At 44.5% G+C, this 21,494-nt stretch overlaps 1 protein-coding gene and 1 long non-coding RNA gene across 3 annotated transcripts; both read right to left on the reverse strand.

Annotated features, from left to right (window-relative positions):
* Positions 1–562: 562 nt before the first annotated feature.
* Positions 563–19,843, reverse strand: LOC142892734 (uncharacterized). Of its 2 annotated transcripts, none has more exons than XM_076032996.1 (6): positions 19,501–19,843; positions 19,122–19,165; positions 18,408–18,609; positions 3,493–3,699; positions 3,273–3,380; positions 563–3,166 (listed from the first exon to the last, which is right to left on the reverse strand). In XM_076032996.1, the coding sequence occupies exons 1-6, from the start codon at positions 19,670–19,672 to the stop codon at positions 2,976–2,978; spliced, it is 924 nt and encodes a 307-aa protein (XP_075889111.1). In that variant the 5' UTR covers positions 19,673–19,843; the 3' UTR covers positions 563–2,975. The 2 variants fall into 2 exon arrangements, with proteins under 2 accessions (XP_075889111.1, XP_075889110.1); XM_076032995.1 differs by lacking the exons at positions 18,408–18,609; positions 19,122–19,165; positions 19,501–19,843 and adding exons at positions 3,779–4,024; positions 4,175–4,489; positions 5,416–5,620.
* LOC142892737 (uncharacterized) lies at positions 8,507–10,872 on the reverse strand. Its single transcript, XR_012927481.1, has 5 exons — positions 10,652–10,872; positions 9,833–10,147; positions 9,260–9,505; positions 9,043–9,177; positions 8,507–8,958 (listed from the first exon to the last, which is right to left on the reverse strand). It is a non-coding gene; the product is annotated as an uncharacterized LOC142892737 (long non-coding RNA).
* Positions 19,844–21,494: the final 1,651 nt, after the last annotated feature.

Below are 21,494 nucleotides of genomic sequence, written 5' to 3' on the forward strand. Positions count from 1 at the left end.
GAGAACTAGCCAAGCGTTGCAAGAGAAACCAAGTAGCACTTCTTTGTTTTCCCTTCGCTTGGCGCAGTCGGTTCAGCTGCTTAAAAAAAAAGAAAAGCTTTGCTTCCTGTAATGCTAAAGGCAGAAGTTTATTTTTTTTTCTGCTTTACATCATGTGGTATTTCAAGCTTGTCAAAGGCGCAGCATTGAAACAGTTATGGCTTGTGATCATTTTGCATCTTGTTATTTAACTAGACAAATTAATGACTGCTGAGTATAAATTGCATCTTGCTGTTTTTTGTGTTGTTTGTTTTAAAGACAGGGGTAAAAGTCTTTCATTACTGACAGTCATTTCTAATTTAATTGTTTTTGTACAATCAAACCAAAAGGATTACAAAACATGGGCAAACTTTCACATCAACGATAACATTAAAAAGTTTTTTTTATTATTAAAATAGTTTTTTATCTAACAGTGTTTTGTAGCTCTTGCCGTTTCAATGGGTCGTGAGAAGAGTGCACTTAGCAAAACAGGAGATCAGATCAGGGTTGTATGGAACTACTGACCTAATAATAATATTACTGGTCATGATTACTGGCAGCAGCCCTGGTTTTATGGTTCAGTACTTCTGGCACACCCAGTCGAAACGTCACATGAGCTCATCAAAAGAGAGCCACCTACTTTTTATGAGAAGGGAGATCAACGTTCAATTTAAGGTCAAACTAAACTATGGAGCAGACATGGCAGACAATCTAACAGCCTTAACACCACCGACAATCTGATTACTACCAGATCGGACGTATGGTTTGCCTGGCTGGACCTCGAGTTCCAGTTCTCTCCCTTCTTTCTTTGAAGGAAAACAGACCTGAGGTGGTTGCTTTTGAACTCAACAATCATTGTAAATCAACAACCACCTGTGTTACGTCTGCCAATCACCCCATGACAGTCTTGCGTTCAACCTTTAGACTCACAGCCATTAAATAAAACCTCTGACTTTAGATAAACTCACCGCAACAAAATTACACACAGACACACAACAACAACAAAAAATCACACGGCCTGATACGCCATACATACAATTTATGAATGAAGCTCAACTTGCAGGAACAGTTGTCACACTGAAAGCATGACATTGTTTCAATGTGGCTGATGTCGATGCCAATGTTTGGATATCTTGTGTTATGGATTTGAATATCCATCCATCCATTTTCTATTAGGATTGCTGGGGCCTATGGAGTCTTTCAGCAATAGCGAGGTTACAGCCTGGACAAGTTTGATGGTTTATCACAGGACCACATAGGAAGACTAAACAACCATTTGCACTCACACCTACAGTCAATTTAGACTTCCCAAAGGGCCAGAGGTTGAACCTTGCTGTGTGGCAACAGTGCGAACCGCTGCACCATCATGTCGAGGTTTGACAATGTTGAAAAAGATAAGTGAAGACAAATACCACTGAAATCCACACATTTACGCACACTGAAAAACACTTTCAAACCACCACTTTTGTACTACGAAGCCACAGAAAAACATTCTCAAATAAGAGTCAGGAAACATCAGAAAATGGTGCAGAAAGAAGGCACTGAGTTAATTGACGTCTAAAAGCACAGACAGATTTGATGCAACCAGCCAGATACTGTGCAGCTTTCCCTGAATCTTTTTACCCGCACTGAACACGTTTAGCCAGTACATCGCGCACACGCACTCATGGCCATGTTTGTCACCCATTCTGCCATTTGAAAAAGGCAAAAAAAAAGGGAAAATGAGCTACTCGAACTAAAGGCTCTTTCTGTTTTTGATGTTATCATTGCTATCTCGAATAACGCACTTGTGCTCTATTTCCAAGCAACTTCAGAATAGCAATGTTAGTGACAAAAAAGGGTGGGTGTGAGCTTCAGTTACTTGTGCCGGTGCCTCTTTTTTTTTTTTTTTTTTAATTCCCACACTAACGTGTGTAGACAGTGCTGAACTTAACTGGCAAAGATGGACAGCCTTGCTATTGAAACTATAGTTGTAAAGTATCAGTGTGTTCTTCACAGAACAATGTGTGATAATCATCTAATTTGACTTTAGGATTAACAAGTTCTGCCATGTGCAGAGCCAGTGGTATCAAGACGAATACAGCATAACGTGACACCAGAACAGACCATTTCTGCGTTGTTCTGCTGCTCTGTTCTTGTTGGTCGGGACAGCCATGTGATCATGGCACTGCGTGCGAGTCGCCAAAGAGTTGCCCCTCTCCCATACCTGACACCCATGTCAACAAATACCAGACAGCAGAGTGCAGACAACACTCAGTGTTAATGATAACGCAGGCTGCAAAAATGATAGACAAAATTACAATTCCGAAGGGAGAAATAGCATGAAGGCGAGACAGCTCTCTTTTGCAGCCTGGTGCACTTACTTACTCAGTGATAGCGCAATGAGGCTTTTAAAACGGCGCAAACATTCAAGGTTGTCAAAAAAAAATACTATTTAAAGAGTGGAACTTATGCCGCAAGTGTCAATATAGGGACGACTGTCGCTCAGGAGGTAGAGCGGGTTGCCCAATGACCGAAAGGTTGGCGGTTCAAGTCCCGCTCCATCCCAGTCTGTCACTGTGTCCTTGGGTGAAACACTCAAACCTAAATTGCTCCCAATGGGGCTGGCAGCGCCTTGCATGGCAGCAGCCACCCATTGGTGTGTGATTGTGCAAGTAAATGGGTGAATGGGTGAATGAGAGGCCATTGTAAAGCGCTTTGGGGGACTGTGAAGGTGCTGGCAAGCGCTATGTAAGTGCAGTACATTTACCAATATAGTTTAAAATATTTGCATTAATATACATACACATGCTCAGCGCAGGAAAAAAAGTGAGAGACGAGGATGGGATGGATGGATGGATGGTAATAAATCCTTTTGGATGCAGAACAAGAGAAGGCAGTCACGCAGTTCTTTGGTTGCCAGCTCATGCAGAAGATCTTGATGTATTTCGCCATCCGCTTCTTCCGGGGGCTCCGGATCACCTTGGCCCACGGACCTTGGCGTACACGCACTCGTCCTCTTTGGGTTCTGCAATCTGCCGAGGCCTTCGTGAAATCTTGATTTGGCCGTATTCAACGTCCTCCTCCGTCTTCTGCGGCACCTTCCTGCCCTTCAGGATGTTCACATCAGCGTACGTTAACTCTTGATCGTCTTTCATTTGCATTGAACCTGATTCTTTAGAGTGGGGGGGGGGGGGGTAAAACCATCTCATTTGTTAACTTGAATGAAGACACACAGAGTTTGACTGTTTACAAGAGAAAATGTCGCTCTGTACCTTGGCCTTTGTTGACGTGCCGCTTCTTGTGCACACAGACAAATGCTATGGCGAGCACGAGGAGGATCAGCAATGCAGAGAGTACGCCAACCATGGTTGACAAATGTGCTACAGAAGGACACACACATTTGCAGATTGACAGACGGCTGTTTTATTGGACTAAGAGAGTGGAAAGGAGGATGTAGCTGTAATGTGTGCACTGCAGTTGATTTGGACTTACTAATGTACCAGGGACCGTCTGTGGTGTTGGAGGTGGTTTGACTGGAGGTTGTGATATTTGTGGAGGGTTTGTTTGACTCTGTGGTGCCGGGCTCCTTACCCCCAGTAGATGAGGTTGATGTTGTTGTCTTATAACACATTTCTTCGGCACCTCTAGGAAACCAGTTGGAGATGTCCGTCCCATTGTTCAAGGTGCAGTTAACGAAAACTGTGATGGAGGAAACAGACCCTCAACTCATGGACAGTACAGTAAACCTTCACTACCTGAATCATAGACTTTTTCTCACCACATTCAGATATAGTTTGTCCTGCAGAGGCCGTACTGACGTTATTACTGACATTACAGACCGCATTGCCAGACTCTCCTGGCTTCAGAGTGATGCTAGACGAGTCATTTTCAGAGGAGTCACGAGGGACTCCAGCCAGACTCCAGCTATACTGAAAAGGACTGTCCCCTCCCAGTGAGTGGCAGGAGACCTTGGTCTCTCCCTGGGACAGACACTGAGAGGTCACCCTGACTGAGGAGACTGCAGCTGGTGGAAGAACACACACACATACAAGATAAATTTAGAATAAGACAATGTGGGTTCACTTTTCTTATTGAGTGAAGTGAAAAATATATAATAATATAGACGTATATTAGATATGAATGTTGTGAAATGACAAAGTGCAACAGCCAGTACCTTGAATCATCAGCTGTAGAATCCACTTGCCAGTTGGTACTCCCTCTGAATTAATGAATTCAAGTGTATAGTTACCAGCATCGTTCCAGTTTAGGTTGTGGAGCGTTATTGTCTCGTTACTGATGGCAGATCCATCTTTCAGCTTATTCACTAGATATCGACCCTTAAACATCTCAAGTATGACACTGCTATTGAAATACCATTTAAATCTACTTGTTGTTGAAGTATGGTTCAGCAGCTGGATGACAACAGATCCTCCTAAAGGCCCATAACACTTTGTGTTATTCTGTCGGCCATCACAGGAGGTTTCCTCACCTGCACAACAAGCACAAATACAAACCTCACTATTACAGTAATATGATGAGGGGAAAACTCATTTAAACCAATGTTTCATTAATGACAGCATGTTTTAATGACAACTATGATCCTAAATTAAACATTTAATGTTATTTCCCTTTTTTGGAAAATGATTGAACAGGAAACCCCAATCCACCAAGACTTGAATAGAATAGAATAGAATAAAATAGAACACCTTTATTAATCCCACATTGGGGAAATTTGCATAAGTACAGCAACACCATAGTGCAAAGAGAAGGAAAATTATATTAATATAAAGAAATAAAACATTTATAGTCAGACAGGAAAAACAAAAGTATATCTCAAAATTATAAAGACGCCACACTTGTGACTAAACTAAAATGCCAAAACAAAAATATGAATGTCATTATGTCTTCAGAAATTAAATTGGACCTGTAAAATCTCACTCAAAATATCACTTTCAACAGTTTTGAAATTTAAACCAATGTTTCATTAATGACACAGCGTGTATTAATGTCAACTATGATCCTAAATTGAACAATGTAGCAAATAAGAATAGAAATTCATCCTGAAAAATCTACAGTATAACTTATGATAATTTATCAAGATAGCTGGACATATATATATATATATATATATATATATATATATACATATATATACATACATATATATACATATACATATATATACATATGCATATATATATACATATTTGCAAAAATCATAATTTCACTTTTTTGAAAAATTATTTAACAAGAAACCCCAATCCAACGCGACTCAAATTAAAAGCCACCAAAGTTGTCACTAGATTCCAATGCCAAAAATGTTTTAGAGTGTCCTGATTTCTTCAGAAATTAAATTGGACCGACCTGTAAAATTGCCTGTAAATGTTCAGCAGTTTTGAAATTTCAACAACTCACCGTAACCACCACAGCAAAGCGACAGAAACAACAGCAACAGTCCAGCCACAGCCTTCATGTCTCCTCAGTCAATCAACGCGTGGACTCAATCAGCAGCTTCCAAAATACATCCACATCCAACACGGAGCACATCCAAATTATCCCCAAAAAGTGGAGCAGGTCTCACCGACAATGTTGGCCCTACTGGAGGTGCAGCTTCAAATTGTATGTTTTCATAGAGGCAGTGAGCAAAAAGGAAGTAATGCTGGTTTCACTTCCCTTTTAGATGAGACCAAAGCAGAGATGACAACATGATGGACTGAGAGGAAGAGAGGGAATTTTTTTTTTCAATGTACTGAAAGAGGATTTGAGAGTGACAGCTGACACCAAGCAGGGTTTTAGTCTAAATTAGCCATTAAAAAAACAAACAAGAGTGACTCGAAATTGCTGTTGCGTGTTTCTGAAAACAGTTTTTTAGCCATTATTACAGCCAGAGGTGAGCTGTGCACTTCCTGACCAACAGCAGGTGCAGCTATGTTGTGTCACTCAATATCTATTTTGAGGAGGTCAAACCAGAGAATCAGAATCAGAATCAGAATAGCCTTTATTGTCACTGTAGCAGAAGATACAATGAAATTGCATTATATATTGAAATATAAGAACTATATAAGAACTAAAGATAAATAAAAATAAAATTCAATATAAGACACTACTAAGTGTTGTCCAGACAACACAGTACAGGTATGTACAGGATTTGAGAAAACTAAAAGAGGTAGATGTGTGTTATTGCACAGGAAAGGGGTGATCAGTGGTGTGACGTGCTGAGTGAGTCGACCAGTGTGTGTCCCGAGTGTGCCAGAGAGTGCGATCAACACAACTGAGTGTTGGACTCCGACTTTTCCCACTGTTATGACGAGAGTGTGAGTGTCTCTGTCCTGATTCCAGCTCCAGCATATATTAATGATGTCACCAGCAGTCAAGAAATCTAAACTCCAAATTTCAGTTAACTTTGAAAAAAAAGTTTACATGTCCGATATATGACATGCAACGCCTAATACTGACAAAATGAAAGGGGAGTTCAAGGAGTTAAACGTAAGTGATAAATTTATAGTTATTTTTCTACGGTTAGTTTTTGTTTTTGTTTATATATTGTTCAATGTTTCAGCCTCAGACGCACTGCAGATCCCATGGCTAGTCACGGTTAATGACACGTACCTTTGATCCAAGGTGCTCAAGACTGTCAATGCATGATAGAGACGTTTTATGCAACGGAAACATTTTTTTTTTTTACTTTGTTCATCAGTAATTATTCCCTAAAGAAAAATTATATCACCAAGGCACTCCAGGAGAGTTGCAGCAGACCTGTCTAGAGGCCTTTGTAAGCATGGACCAGTAAATCCACTGAGCATCAGCAGGAGGCCACAACAATAACAAAAAGAATCTCAGATTGGTTTTTTGAGGACACGACACTCATCAGCATCCATAAACACCAATTTTATGGCAGTGCTCTGTCAATGGTTAAACTCACAGCTATCAAATCAAACTGATCATAAGATCAGCGTCTAAGATTGAACCCACGCAAACCACGTTGTTTGACAGCATTTATTCACAACAGCATTTAACAAAGCCCATTTTGTAGATGATCAGAGCAGAAACACATTTTTGAGGGCTGAAAACTGCTGGTCAAAACTGAATTCCACAGTTAAATCTTAATTCATTCATAACGACAAAGAGGTTTCCCTCCAATGTTGAAATGGGATTGCAAGGATTTTAAATCTGAATTGTGGATGTGCAAGTAGACTCAGCAGCCAATTTAGGAAACATTCAATCTCGTCCGTCAAGTGTTGCTCACAACTTCAAATTGTTTCAAGAATCACAAATACACCAAATACACACATACTGCGCACACACTTACAAGACCAGTAATATATATATATTTTTTTAAAACATGATAAGATGTTTTGTACAGCATACATACAATGTGTAATAATATCAATAACAAGAAGAAGTTTAATTTTAGGCATCAGTAAAAACCCTAAACATCACTGTGAAACTGCAAAATGAAAACAAAATAAAACAAAACAATGAGGCAACCATAACAAGGCAAATTTCAACAATGTGTGGCAAGGCGCAGAGGGCCCGGCTGGGCTTCAAACCCCAGACTACCGGGTAATAGCCATGCGCGCTTAACCATTCGGCCAAAGGGATATCCACTTGGTCAAGTAGCCAGGGCGCATGATCTATTGGAGGCATAGTGACAGGACCGCCACTGTCACAAATGCATAAAAAGAAATAATAAAAAGTGCCAGAGATAAGAGACACGCGATACAGTGACAGTTTTTGAGTTGAACAGGAAGTTTAACCTTCTTTCTCCAGTTCCGCCCTCTATCTGTGCAGCCGGGAGTCTGATTGGTGGAGCAGTTTGCACACCTGTCGCTTATTCACTAATCAGAAGAAGGCTACAATGAACGTCAGGACCCGTGAGTGAGTGTTGTTCTTCTGTATTTCTTTTTCTTTTCATTTTCGCTTGAGACAGCACCTTTTGGCCGCTTGTTTGGGGTTCTGTCTCACCTCCGGTTCATTTAAATTAGTACATTCACATAACTTTAATTTAGCGATTTCCAACGTTTCTTCATTTGAAGTCACTTCCGTTTTCCCAAGGGTCCAGGTCGTCACATCAAAAAAGAAAAGAAGCAAAAATAAAATAAAAGCATGTACAATATATACAATCCAACAGTGGCACATTTCTGCAGCCACAAGATCAAAAGCCACAGGTCCATTGGAGAATAACACCTGAAGAGCCTGGACATTTTAATGCTGTTAAATTTAATTTGGATGCTGCTGCTTGAGGGGAAAACATGCAGTTTTAAACATCCTTGTTCCTAAAGTAGAGTTTATGCAGAGGGAAAGAAGGTTCCTTTAAAACATATTCAAAATTAATTCAAATTTAAATTAATTCAAAATTAAAATTGATTGATTTGCTTTGGTCTGGACAAAATTAGCCTGTAAATCACAATATTATAATTTTTAATCATTAATGTTATTTATTTGTTTGTTTGTTTGTTTGATTGTTTGCTCATTAATTCATTCATTTGTTATTTTTTTTAGAAAATTTTATTAATCAGTTATTTTTCTGTCATCTGGCTTCACTTTGATTTTGCCATCTTCTGCTTTCATCTTAGTTCTCTGCTGCACCCTGCTGCCCTCCAGGATTTACTGTATCAGCACATATCACCTCCAGTTGAGTTTCTCTTCCTCTACAGACAAGCAACGAAAACGTTCTGTTAGAGCAACAATAATCCGAATGAAACTTTAACATACAGTATATGTTTGCGTGTTAGTAATCTGACTTTGCAAAAGATTGCCAGTAATAGTCACAATCTTAATAAAAAATACATTCAGACGGTGCACAATCTCAGTGATGTCTCCGTTTACAAGTAAAAAATGTTTTTCAGTACCTCAAGCTCTTGTACTTTGTCATTTGTTTGTGCATGTAGACAAATGATGCCGCCACCACAAGGACAAACGCCAGGAGAAACAGCATGCGAACCATCAATGCCCCTTCTACTGTATCAGTAAAAAACAAAAAGAAAGAAAGCCAGCCGAGAAGAATTTAACTTACAGTCACTGTGGTTGATTTGCACTTACCATTGCAGGTGGTGTTGCATGGTTTCGTTGTAGGTGTTGTTGTAGGTAATGTTGGCCCATAACATATTAACTCGGCACCTCCAGGCAACCAGACTGAGATGTGCGTCCCATTGGACAAGCTGCCGGTAATGAAAACTGTGATGGAGGAAACAGACTCTCAACCCATGCACAGCGCAGTGAATCATTATTATGATATTCATGATCAACTATTTCTCACCACATTCAGATATCATTTGTCTTCCGGACACTGTTCCAACATTATTACTGACATTACAGACCACATAGCCAGACTCTCCTTGCTTCAGAGTGACCATAGGCGAGTCATTTTCAGACGAAACATGAGGGACTCCATTCAGACTCCAGCTGTACCTAAAAGGACTGTCCCCTCCCAGTGAGTGGCAGGAGACCTTGGTCTCTCCCTGGGACAGACACTGTGAGGTCATCCAGACATAAGAGACTGGAGCTGGTGGAAGAACACACACACGCTATAGATTTAAAATAAGACAATGTCAGTGTGAAATAAATCAAACATGTTTTATATTTTACATTATTCAAAATAGCCACCTTTCCTATGAAACATATTTTAAGATATCAAAAAAAATATATCTTCTGATACAATTGATGTCTTCATCAAATTCTCTGTACGTATCTAAAATGCAAAAAATAGAAAAGATTTGAGAGAAAAGACACTGCATGAGAGGGTGTGTTCAACCTTTAGATTGGTGGCATATATTAGATATGAATGTTTTAAAGCGATAAAGTGAAGAAGCTGCCAGAAGTTGTTAGTTACCTTGAATCATCAGCTGTAGAATCCACTTGCCAGCTGGTAGTCCCTCTGAATTAATGAATTCAAGTGTATAGTTACCAGCATCGTTCCAGTTTAGGTTGTGGAGCGTTATTGTCTCGTTACTGATGGCAGTTCCATCTTTCAGCTTATTCACTAGATATCGACCCTTAAACATCTCAAGTATGACACTGCTATTGAAATACCATCTAAGTCTACTTGTTGTTGAAGTATGGTTCAGCAGCTGGATGACAACAGATCCTCCTAAAGGCCCATAACACTTTGTGTTATTCTGTCGGCCATCACAGGAGGTTTCCTCACCTGCACAACAAGCACAAATACAAACCTCACTATTACAGTAATATGATGAGGGGAAAACTCATTTAAACCAATGTGTCATTAATGACAGCATGTTTTAATGACAACTATGATCCTAAATTAAACATTTAATGTTATTTCCCTTTTTTGGAAAATGATTGAACAGGAAACCCCAATCCACCAAGACTTGAATAGAATAGAATAGAATAAAATAGAACACCTTTATTAATCCCACATTGGGGAAATTTGCATAAATACAGCAACACCATAGTGCAAAGAGATGGAAAATTATATTAATATAAAGAAATAAAACATTTATAGTCAGACAGGAAAAACAAAAGTATATCTCAAAATTATAAAGACGCCACACTTGTGACTAAACTAAAATGCCAAAACAAAAATATGAATGTCATTATGTCTTCAGAAATTAAATTGGACCTGTAAAATTGCCTGTAAATGTTCCAATCTGGTATCATTTTCAGCAGTTTTGAAATTTCAACAACTCACCATAACCACCATAACAGAGCGACAGCAAGAGCAGCAACAGTCCAGCCGCAGCCTTCATGTCTCCTCAGTCAATCAACGCGTGGACTCAATCAGCAGCTTCCAAAATACATCCACATTCAACAAGGAGCACATCCAAATTATCCCCAAAAAGGGGTGCAGGTCTCACCGACAATGTTGGCCCAACTGGTGTCGCACCTTCAATTTGTATGTTTTTCATACAGTCAGTGTAGCACCTAAATTTGCATAAGTTTTTCTTCCCTTTAAATGACACCAAAGCAGAGACTAAGACATGATGGACTGAGAGGAAGAGAGAGAACACATTTCTTCAGTAAACTCAAAGATAATTTGAGTAACAGCTGACGCCTCCTTGAGTGTGACCTCATGTGGACACGTTTTAGTCTAAACTTGGCATGAACAAGCAACACCAAACACAAGGCGAGTCCGTAGTGTGTGAGCTGTGCACTTCCAGACCAATAGCAGATGCCTCTCTGATGCATCTCTCAACATCTAATTTACATGTTGATGGTTTGAGCGTTCATTTAAGAGGTCGTGCAGAGAGCTTCAGTACTAGCTGGTGGTCGAACCAGCGTCGACTTTACATGTTCGCTCTTTTGTCTCTTGTGTGTCCCAAGTGTCCTCAGGATTGTGTTCAACACAACTTGAGTTTTGGATTCCTACTTTCTCCACTGTTATGACGATAACATTAGTTGACTTGACCAGCCGTCAATATCAGAGCACCTGCCAAATGTGTAAGACTCAGGAAAAAGAAAATATTCAAAGTGTAAACAATGATTTTTTTTGTTTGTTTGTTTTCATGTCATGATCACTGTATACATTAGAAATAATCACGTGGTTGTAATATCAGCATGTTATCAGCTACTTTCAGCTTGTCTACGTGTCTTCTGCTGTCAAGAGGAAGTGTACAATGATCAAGCTCAGCATTTTTATCTCACTGGCTGATCTGTTATATTTAAAAACGGCTGATTTTCTAACTGCAGTGGAGGCCTTGCCCCTTGCTTGCAAAATTGTCACAGTGGTTGGCATCCTGTGTTGTCACATCACTGTTGAGTGTCACTTCAAAACGTTATTTTCTGGCCCACGACTTGGTTGCCTCACTGTTGTTTTCCCCAAACAGCTGACCTGAGCTGTTGCTAAATCACACACACACACACACACACACACACACACACACACACACACACACACACACACACACACGGCGTGGTGTGAACCCAAATGCAGCACAAACAGCGTAGTAGAAATTGCAATGAGGGGGTAGGTGTTGGATCAGTAGCAGGCCCGAACCAACAAGGGCCAGGGAACAGGCAGACAGACACCAGAGATGCAGAGGCTGTAGACGTGGTCGGGGGCAGAAGGCTGGTCGGGTTGCCGGGGAGCTGGCGGTCGAGGCAGGTCGGGGACTGAAGGCTGGTCGGGTTGCTGGGAGGCAGGACGTCAGGGAAAAACGGGGTCGGAACCGAGAAGGCAGGAGGCGGATTACCAAGAGCGGAAGCGGGCAGGTCAGAACACCAGGGAAATCCAAGCTGGATCGGGTCAGGGACAGGCTCGGTCGACAACGGGTGCTCAGGCAGAGAAACGCTGGAAGGTCTTGCATGGGGACAAAGAACAATCTGGCAAAGAATGGGTGTGGAGCAGGAGCATATATACTGAGCTGATTGCAGATGAAGAGCAGCTGTGAGCACAGGTGAGTGGAGTGGCTGATGAGGTGGGAGTGGCTGGCATGCTGAATGGAAAAGTACTGTGACAGAACCCCCCCGCTCAAGGGACGGCCCCTGACGTCCCAAAAAACAAAAAAACAGAAAACAAAACAAAAACAGCTAGCCGGGCACAAGGGAGAACCCCTACAACTCTTCAGACCTGGACCACGTCACATGTCCAGCCGGGCGGGAGGAGGGGGCCTGGGGGAGGGAACCTTCGTCAGAAGAGGAATCCCCTGAGACAGAAAGGGAGCCGTCCACATCTGGAGAAGGGGGCACAGGATCAGGGGGGAGAGGATCAGGGAGGACACCATGTTGGGAGTCCCTGGAGGAGACAGACGCCTTGGTGGGTTGGTCCGGGTGTTGCCGATGGAAATCAGCAATGAGTTGGGGATCAAGGATGAATCTGGCAGGAACCCACTGCCTCTCCTCTGGACCGTACCCCTCCCAGTCGACCAAATATTGGAGACCTCGTCCACGACGCCGGGAACGGAGTAGACGCCACACGGTGTAGATGGGGTCCCCATCCAGCAAACGAGGAGGTGGTGGAGGAGGAATGGCAGGGACCAAGGGACTCTCCCGGACTGGCTTGACCTTGGACACATGGAATGTGGGATGGACCTTCATGGAACGCGGTAGCTTGAGCCGGACTGCTGCTGGGTTGACAACACTTTGGACTTCAAAGGGCCCAATAAACTTGGGCGCCAGTTTCTTGGATTCGACACGTAGAGGGAGATCCTGGGTTGACAACCAAACCCTTTGGCCGACTTGATAGGTGGGAGCCCTACTGCGTCGGCGATTGGCAGTTGATGTGTAGCGGCTCACAGACCTCAGGAGAATGGTACGGGCCCGGGCCCAGGTGCGGCGACAGTGACGTACAAAGGCCTGGACGGAGGGGCAGGAAACATCTTTCTCTAGGTCAGGAAACAGAGGAGGCTGGTACCCATAAGCGCATTGGAAGGGAGAGAGTCCGGTGGAGGAGCTTATCAGGGTGTTATGGGCGTATTCCACCCATAACAGCTGCTGCGACCATGACGAAGGCTGGCTGGAGGTTATGCAGCGAAGCGCTACCTCCATCTGCTGGTTCTTCTTCTCTGTCTGGCCGTTGGACTGGGGGTGAAACCCGGAAGACAGGCTGGCTGAAGCCCCGATGAGTGTGCAGAATTCCCTCCAAAAAACAGATGTGAACTGAGGACCTCGATCAGACACCACATCGACAGGAAGGCCATGGAGACGAAAGACGTGTTGAAGGACTAGTTCTGCAGTCTCCTTAGCTGAGGGGAGCTTGGTCAAGGGAACAAAGTGAGACATCTTGCTGAACCTGTCCACAACGGTCAGGATGGTGGTATGGCCCAGAGAGAGTGGAAGGCCTGAAACAAAGTCCAAGGAGATGTGGGACCAAGGGCGGTGAGGCACTGGGAGGGGTCTTAGGAGACCAGCAGGAGCTTGGTGTGATGTCTTATGCTGGCTACAGACAGGGCAAGCATTGACAAACTCCCGTGTGTCCTGGTCCAGGGATGCCCACCAGTACCTCCGTTGCAGAAACTCCTTCGTACGTTGGACCCCAGGATGGCAGGTGAGGTGTGTGCTATGGGCCCACTGGAGAACCTCCGAGCGCAGAGCAGCGGGGACAAAGAGCCGGTCGGGGGGACAGGCACTGGCCCCAGGTTGGTTCTCCAGGGCAGCCTTAACTCTCTCCTCCACTCCCCAGGTCAAAGCAGCGAGCATGTGGGCAGGTTGAAGGATGGTATCTGAACCCGGGGCTGCCGCGTCATCCTCCCCCTTCTGGAACAGGCGGGACAGGGCATCCGGCTTCACGTTACGGGTCCCTGGGCGGTAGGAGAGAGTGAAGTTGAATCGAGTGAGGAACAAGGACCACCGAGCCTGCCTTGAGTTCAACCTCCGGGCCGAACGGATGTACTCTAAGTTCTTGTGGTCGGTCCAGACAAGAAAAGGCTGCTTGGTCCCCTCCAGCCAATGACGCCACTCCTCCAACGCCAGTTTTGACCGCCAGTAACTCTCTGTTACCAATGTCATAGTTCATGTCAGCTGGGGAGAGCCGCCAAGAGAAGAAGGCGCAGGGGTGGAGCTTTTGATCGTCAACCGACCGCTGGGAGAGGATCGCCCCCACCCCGACGTCCGAGGCGTCGACCTCCACCACATACTGTCTGTCAGGGTCTGGCATGCGGAGGATGGGGGCAGAGGTGAAGCGAGTCTTGAGGGCTTGGAAAGCAGCGTCAGCAGCAGTAGTCCAGCAAAAGGGCACCTTTGAGGAGGTGAGCCCGGTGAGAGGGGCTGCCACCGTGCTGTACCCTCGGATGAAGCGTCTGTAGAAGTTGGCGAAGCCCAGGAACCTCTGCAACTGCTTCCGGGACTCGGGGATGGGCCAGGCGGTGACGGCAGAGACTTTGGCCGGGTCCATCTCAATGCTTCCCTGGCCAATGATGTACCCCAGGAAGGCTACAGAAGAAACATGAAACTCACATTTTTCTGCCTTTACAAAGAGGGAGTTCTCCAGAAGCCGTTGCAGGACCGCCTGGACGTGGTGGATATGGTCCTCCTTGGTGCGAGAATAGATGAGGATATCGTCCAGGTAGACAAATACATGTTTGTTGAGCATGTCACGAAGTACATCATTGACCAGCGCTTGGAATACTGCCGGGGCATTGGTTAAACCAAAAGGCATGACCAGGTATTCATAATGCCCGGTGGGTGTGTTGAAGGCCGTCTTCCATTCATCCCCTTCACGGATACGGACCAGGTGGTAGGCGTTACGGAGATCCAGCTTGGTGAAGAACGTGGCACCTTCCAGGAGCTCGAAAGCTGACGAGATGAGAGGGAGAGGATACCGGTTCTTCACTGTAATGTCATTAAGGCCCCGATAGTCTATGCATGGCCTCAAGGTGGTGTCCTTCTTCACCACAAAGAAGAATCCTGCGCCAGCAGGTGAAGAGGACGGGCGGATGATTCCAGCAGCCAAGGAGTCATTAATGTAGGTCTCCATAGCCTCTCTTTCAGGAGCAGATAGAGAGTAAAGACGGCCACGAGGGGGGCTGGTGCCAGGAAGAAGGTCGATGGCGCAGTCATACGGACGAGGCGGAGGCAGGGAGGTAGCCTTGGCCTTGCTGAAGACCTCTTGGAAGTCATGGTACTCAGGTGGAACCCCGGTGAGGTCAGGAGAAGAGACAGTTCTGGGCATGATTTGAGGGGCTGAGGCTTGCTTCAGGCAGACCTTGTGACATGCAGAGCTCCACCCCAGGATGGACCCTGTCGTCCAATCAACATGTGGGTTATGGCGACGGAGCCAGGGATATCCAAGGATGAGAGGAACACGAGGTGAACTCAGGATATGAAAACGAATAGTCTCATGATGGTTCCCAGAGATGAGCATCTGTACTGGAATGGTCTGATGGGTGACAGTCCCCAAGAGATGACCGTCCAGGGCACTGGCAGGAACTGGCTGAGAAAGTGGAACCCGGTCGATGTCCAACTGCCTTGCCAGATTATCATCAATGAGGGAGACATCAGCCCCAGAGTCTATGAAGGTAGCCAGGGTGTGTGACCCCCTCGCCAGCAGAAGACGAGCCTGGCAGAGGGGGCGCCTCCTAGGGAACAGTTCAGTAGTTTGACTCACCAGTACGTCCCTCTCTACTGGTGGGTCCGGGCTTTTTGCTGGACAACGGGCAACAAAGTGACCAGCTTGACCACAATACAGGCAAAGGTTCCCCTGGCGGCGACGCTGGCGTTCCACTGGTGTAAGGCTGGTTCTACCGACCTGCATGGGCTCAGGATCATGTCCCTGTGATGCAGCCCTGGGAGCTGAAGGGGGCTGAGGCTGGCCTGGAAGACGTCTGCTACGCCACTCTCGCTGTCTCTCATCCTGTCGAACCTGGATACGACGATCCAAACGCGTTGTTAGCTCAATGAGATCATCCAGTGTTGTGGGAAGTTTATAAGAGACCAGCTCATCCTTAATGTAGCTCTCCAGGCCCAAGAGGTAAGCATCACACTGGGCAGCACCATTCCAACTGCTATGGCTGCTCCTGCTCCTGGCTTGTAGCTGCCTGTTGCTGGGTGGCAGCAGCCTGACGCACCTCCGCTGAAGTAGAGGCAAGCAGAGTCTCATGCCGCTGAAGAACACTCTCCATCCACTCCAGGCGTGACTCTGGTGACGCTGCGTGCGCTGGGTCCATGTTTTGGCCAGATTGTACTGAAACGGGCGTGGTGTGAACCCAAATGCAGCACAAACAGCGTAGTAGAAATTGCAATGAGGGGGTAGGTGTTGGATCAGTAGCAGGCCCGAACCAACAAGGGCCAGGGAACAGGCAGACAGACACCAGAGACGCAGAGGCTGTAGACGTGGTCGGGGGCAGAAGGCTGGTCGGGTTGCCGGGGAGCTGGCGGACGAGGCAGGTCGGGGACTGAAGGCTGGTCGGGTTGCTGGGGGGCAGGACGTCAGGGAAAAACGGGGTCGGAACCGAGAAGGCAGGAGGCGGATTACCAAGAGCGGAAGCGGGCAGGTCAGAACACCAGGGAAATCCAAGCTGGATCAGGTCAGGGACAGGCTCGGTCGACAACGGGTGCTCAGGCAGAGAAACGCTGGAAGGTCTTGCATGGGGACAAAGAACAATCTGGCAAAGAATGGGTGTGGAGCAGGAGCATATATACTGAGCTGATTGCAGATGAAGAGCAGCTGTGAGCACAGGTGAGTGGCGTGGCTGATGAGGTGGGAGTGGCTGGCATGCTGAATGGAAAAGTACTGTGACATATATATATGTATATATATATATATTTATATATATATATATATACATATATATATATATATATATATATATATATATATATATATATATATATATATATACATATACATATCAAGGATAATGGGATAAAATGAGATGCACCATCATCACAAACCATAAACAGATTTTATGGCTCTGGGCCGTCAATCTTCAAACTCACGAGCTATCAAATCAAGCTGATCATGTGAGCCGTGCAAACCATGTTGCCTGTGTAACAGCATTTAATGAAGCACATTTTACATGATCACAGCAGGAAAACATGTCATGGAGGGAAAAGCTGCAGTCTGCGTCGACTCTCGTCTCAAAAAGTTAAATGTGGCAGATGTACATCTCTGCGTCCTGCCTCTGTCAGTAAAAAGTTATGTTACAGCAACTAAATCAAGTCCTGTTTTCATTAGACACAAAAAGTTAATTTTTTCCCAGGAATCACTCCCTACTCTCCCAATGTTTTGGGTGCGTAAAATCACAATTCAACTTATTTTCAAACTTGAAATACAATGAAATAACATCTTTTTCCTCCTCATATTATATTGAACTGGAGTCATCCATATAAAAAGTAAAAAAATAAATAATAACTGACTGATTTTTGTGGGTTTCGTGTTCATTTGTAACTAAAAGGTCAGAAACAAGTTGCAGATTCCAGCAATGAAGCATCACTTAGCAAAGTCAAATCTTTTAATTATTTTCACAAATAGGTCTGATAAATAATAATGATTTAGATTTATATTGAGCTTTTCTTACTGGGTACTTAAAACACTCACACTGAAACTATTCCTCATTCTTAGAGCATTCACACTGGAGGTGACAAACTACACATGTAGCCACAGCTGCCCTTTGGCTGACTGACGGTAGCGTGGCCAAGCAGGGTTTGAACCACCAACCCTTATTGGGACCCTTGTTGACCTCTACCTCCTGAGCTACTGCCGCACCCGGGGTTGGACAAACAGGACAACAACAGGGGAGAATTCAGCTATTATGTAGCGACTGGTCTGCACTTACGGCGGTGGGATGATGCTGTGGTGTCAGCCTCTTTGCCCTCGGTAGGGGAGCTTGTCGTCGTCGTCGTTATTGGCTCATAACATTTTATGTCGACACCTCCAGGCACTCAGTTGGAGATGTGGCTCCCACTGTACAGGGTGAAGGCAATTAAAACTGGAATGGAGGAAGAAAAAAAACAACTCATGGAAAGTGCAGTGAACCTCACTATCTGAATCATTACCAACTTTTTCTCACCACATTCAGATATCGTTTGTCCTGCAGAGGCCGTACTGACGTAATTACTGACATTACAGACCACATAGCCAGACTCTCCTTGCTTCAGAGTGACCATAGGCAGGTCATTTTCAGACGAAACATGAGGGACTCCATTCAGACTCCAGCTATACTGAAAAAGACTGTCCCCTCCCAGTGAGTGGCAGGAGACCTTGGTCTCTCCCTGTGTTAGGAATGATAGGGGGATTGTAGTTCTTTTCTTCCCTTCCCTTCTCTTCTGTATTTTTGTTTTGACTGGTTTCCGGGGGAGGAGGAGGTGTGGCTCAGTTGTGGGCGTGGCTATATCATGGAGGCGTACGCACCAGGGTTATGAATGAATGCAATCAGACTCAGGTGGGGAGAGTGAAAACGACGCTGCCGAACGAGACCCTACGACCCACGCCACGACTACTGACTTTCCCTGTTAACCTGTCCTGGATCTATTTTTAATAAAAATCTGAACATCAACACCGGACGGAGCTCGTCACTCGCCAGAGCAGCGACTCGCAGTCGCGCCAACCGCCTCAGCCACCTTGCTACACCGGTAAGCTGACCCCCCCTCACTCAGTTTTCTCCTGCTGAACCAGTCCTTTTCGTTTCTGTTCCCTTGTTTCTTTGGGGGGGTTTCATTGCTAACACACTCCAGGTTAGGACTAGCTTTATGTACAATCCCTAGACCTGTCTAGTCCGTAACACCTGGGACAGACACTGTGAGGTCATCCAGACATAAGAGACTGGAGCTGGTGGAAGAACACACACACGCTATAGATTTAAAATAAGACAATGTCAGTGTGAAATAAATCAAACATGTTTTATATTTTACATTATTCAAAATAGCCACCTTTCCTATGAAACATATTTTAAGATATTTAAAAAATAATAATTATTTATCTTATCATACAATTGATGTCTTCATCAAATTCTCTGTACGTATCTAAAATGCAAAAAATAGAAAAGATTTGAGAGAAAAAACACTGCATGAGAGGGTGTGTCCAACCTTTAGATTGGTGGCATATATTAGATATGAATGTTTTAAAGTGATAAAGTGAAGAAGCTGCCAGAAGTTGTTAGTTACCTTGAATCATCAGCTGTAGAATCCACTTGCCAGCTGGTAGTCCCTCTGAATTAATGAATTCAAGTGTATAGTTACCAGCATCGTTCCAGTTTAGGTTGTGGAGCGTTATTGTCTCGTTACTGATGGCAGTTCCATCTTTCAGCTTATTCACTAGATATCGACCCTTAGACATCTCAAGTATGACACTGCTATTGAAATACCATTTAAATCTACTTGTTGTTGAAGTACGGTTCAGCAGCTGGATGACAACAGATCCTCCTAAAGGCCCATAACACTTTGTGTTATTCTGTCGGCCATCACAGGAGGTTTCCTCACCTGCACAACAAGCACAAATACAAACCTCACTATTACAGTAATATGATGAGGGGAAAACTCATTTAAACCAATGTTTCATTCTTGACAGCTTGTTTAATGACAATTAAACATGCACGACCTCTTGATCGTTGATTTAAGAGGTGGTCGAACCAGCGTCGACTTTACATGTTCCTTCTTTTGTTTCTTGTGTGTCCCAAGTGTCCTCAGGACTGTGTTCAACACAAGTGTTGGATTCCTACTTTCTCCACTGTTATGACGATAACATTAATTGACTTGACCAGCTGTCGATATCAGAGCACCTGCCAAATGAGTAAGACTCAGGAAATAAAAAATAATCAAAGTGTCAACAATGATTTGTTTGTTTGTTTGTTTGTTGTTTTGTCATGATAACTGTATAAATTGGAAATAATCACATCACTGGTTGTAATATCAGCATGTTATCAGCTACTTTCAGCTTGTCTACGTGTCTTCTGCTGTCAAGAGGAAGTGTACAATGATCAAGCTCAGCGTTTTTATCTCACTGGCTGATCTGTTATATTTAAAAACGGCTGATTTTCTAACTGCAGTGGAGGCCTTGCCCCTTGCTTGCAAAATTGTCACAGTGGTTGGCATCCTGTGTTGTCACATCACTGTTGAGTGTCACTTCAAAACGTTATTTTCTGGCCCACGACTTGGTTGCCTCACTGTTGTTTTCCCCAAACAGCTGACCTGAGCTGTTGCTAAATTGTTCTTATCTGAGGTCCCCGTGCCTCACATGATGTATACACAAAAATGTACAACCCAAGGTTGTGGCTTGAAGGCACTTTTGTGCGGCGATTCTATGAGGCAGGTAAGCCCAAGTCCTCAGTGGGGCCAAAGTCAGTGATGAATGTGCCTGTAATGGGGGTTGGGGTACACAAGCACTGATCATGAACGGGGCCGTCTGGGCCGCGGCCCGGGGGCCTCGAGCTCTCAGGGGCCTACGAGCTCCGGCAGTTAGCTTTCTTTTTTGTCACATATGCTGCGTTCATGTGGTGTCGGAAATCCGAGTTCTTCTTGGCAAGGTGTTCTTCCAACTTTGTTGCGTCCGTGTGCTCTAAAGTTGTAATGTGGGAAAAGATGAATACTAGTATTTTCTTTAATTTTCCAAACAAATAAATCAGGTGTGAGACAATAATGGGTAGCAGAGGAAACAGATCAGATCAACCATGAAATATAACCGAGTCGGAAAGTCGTTTTTCCGATTATTTCGACACCACATGAACGCACATGTATCTACCGGTATAAAGGTGAAAAGCATCATTCATTGCGAGGGTCTTGTGATGAATTTATCTAAAAATATTAAAATAAGATGTCGCCAGTCAGTGTGAATCCTGTGGACATGCACGAGTTTCCAACATATAAGGCCACACTTGTGCACCATAAGCCATTTGATGTGTTCATGCATGTATAAGTGTGTATGTGTGTGGTGGCCAGCTCTGTAGTTCAGCTTCCGGAGATCAGCTGTGTCTGTGTGTGTGCATGCGCGTGTGTGGGGGGGCCTCTCCAAGAGTCTGGCCCAGGGGCCTCTGAATTCTTAATCCAGCCCTGGGGGTACATCATGCCTAATGCTAGTGATGGTCAGAGTGGCTCATAGAACTGACGAGTTAAGGCCCCGACACTCATCAGAATCCATAACTGCTCCGTCAATGTTTAAACTC

The sequence above is a fragment of the Nelusetta ayraudi genome, unplaced genomic scaffold (genome assembly GCF_046127955.1).
Source record: "Nelusetta ayraudi isolate G7.1 ecotype Tasmania unplaced genomic scaffold, CSIRO-AGI_Nayr_v1 ptg000039l, whole genome shotgun sequence".
NCBI classification, from domain to species: Eukaryota; Metazoa; Chordata; class Actinopteri; order Tetraodontiformes; family Monacanthidae; genus Nelusetta; species Nelusetta ayraudi.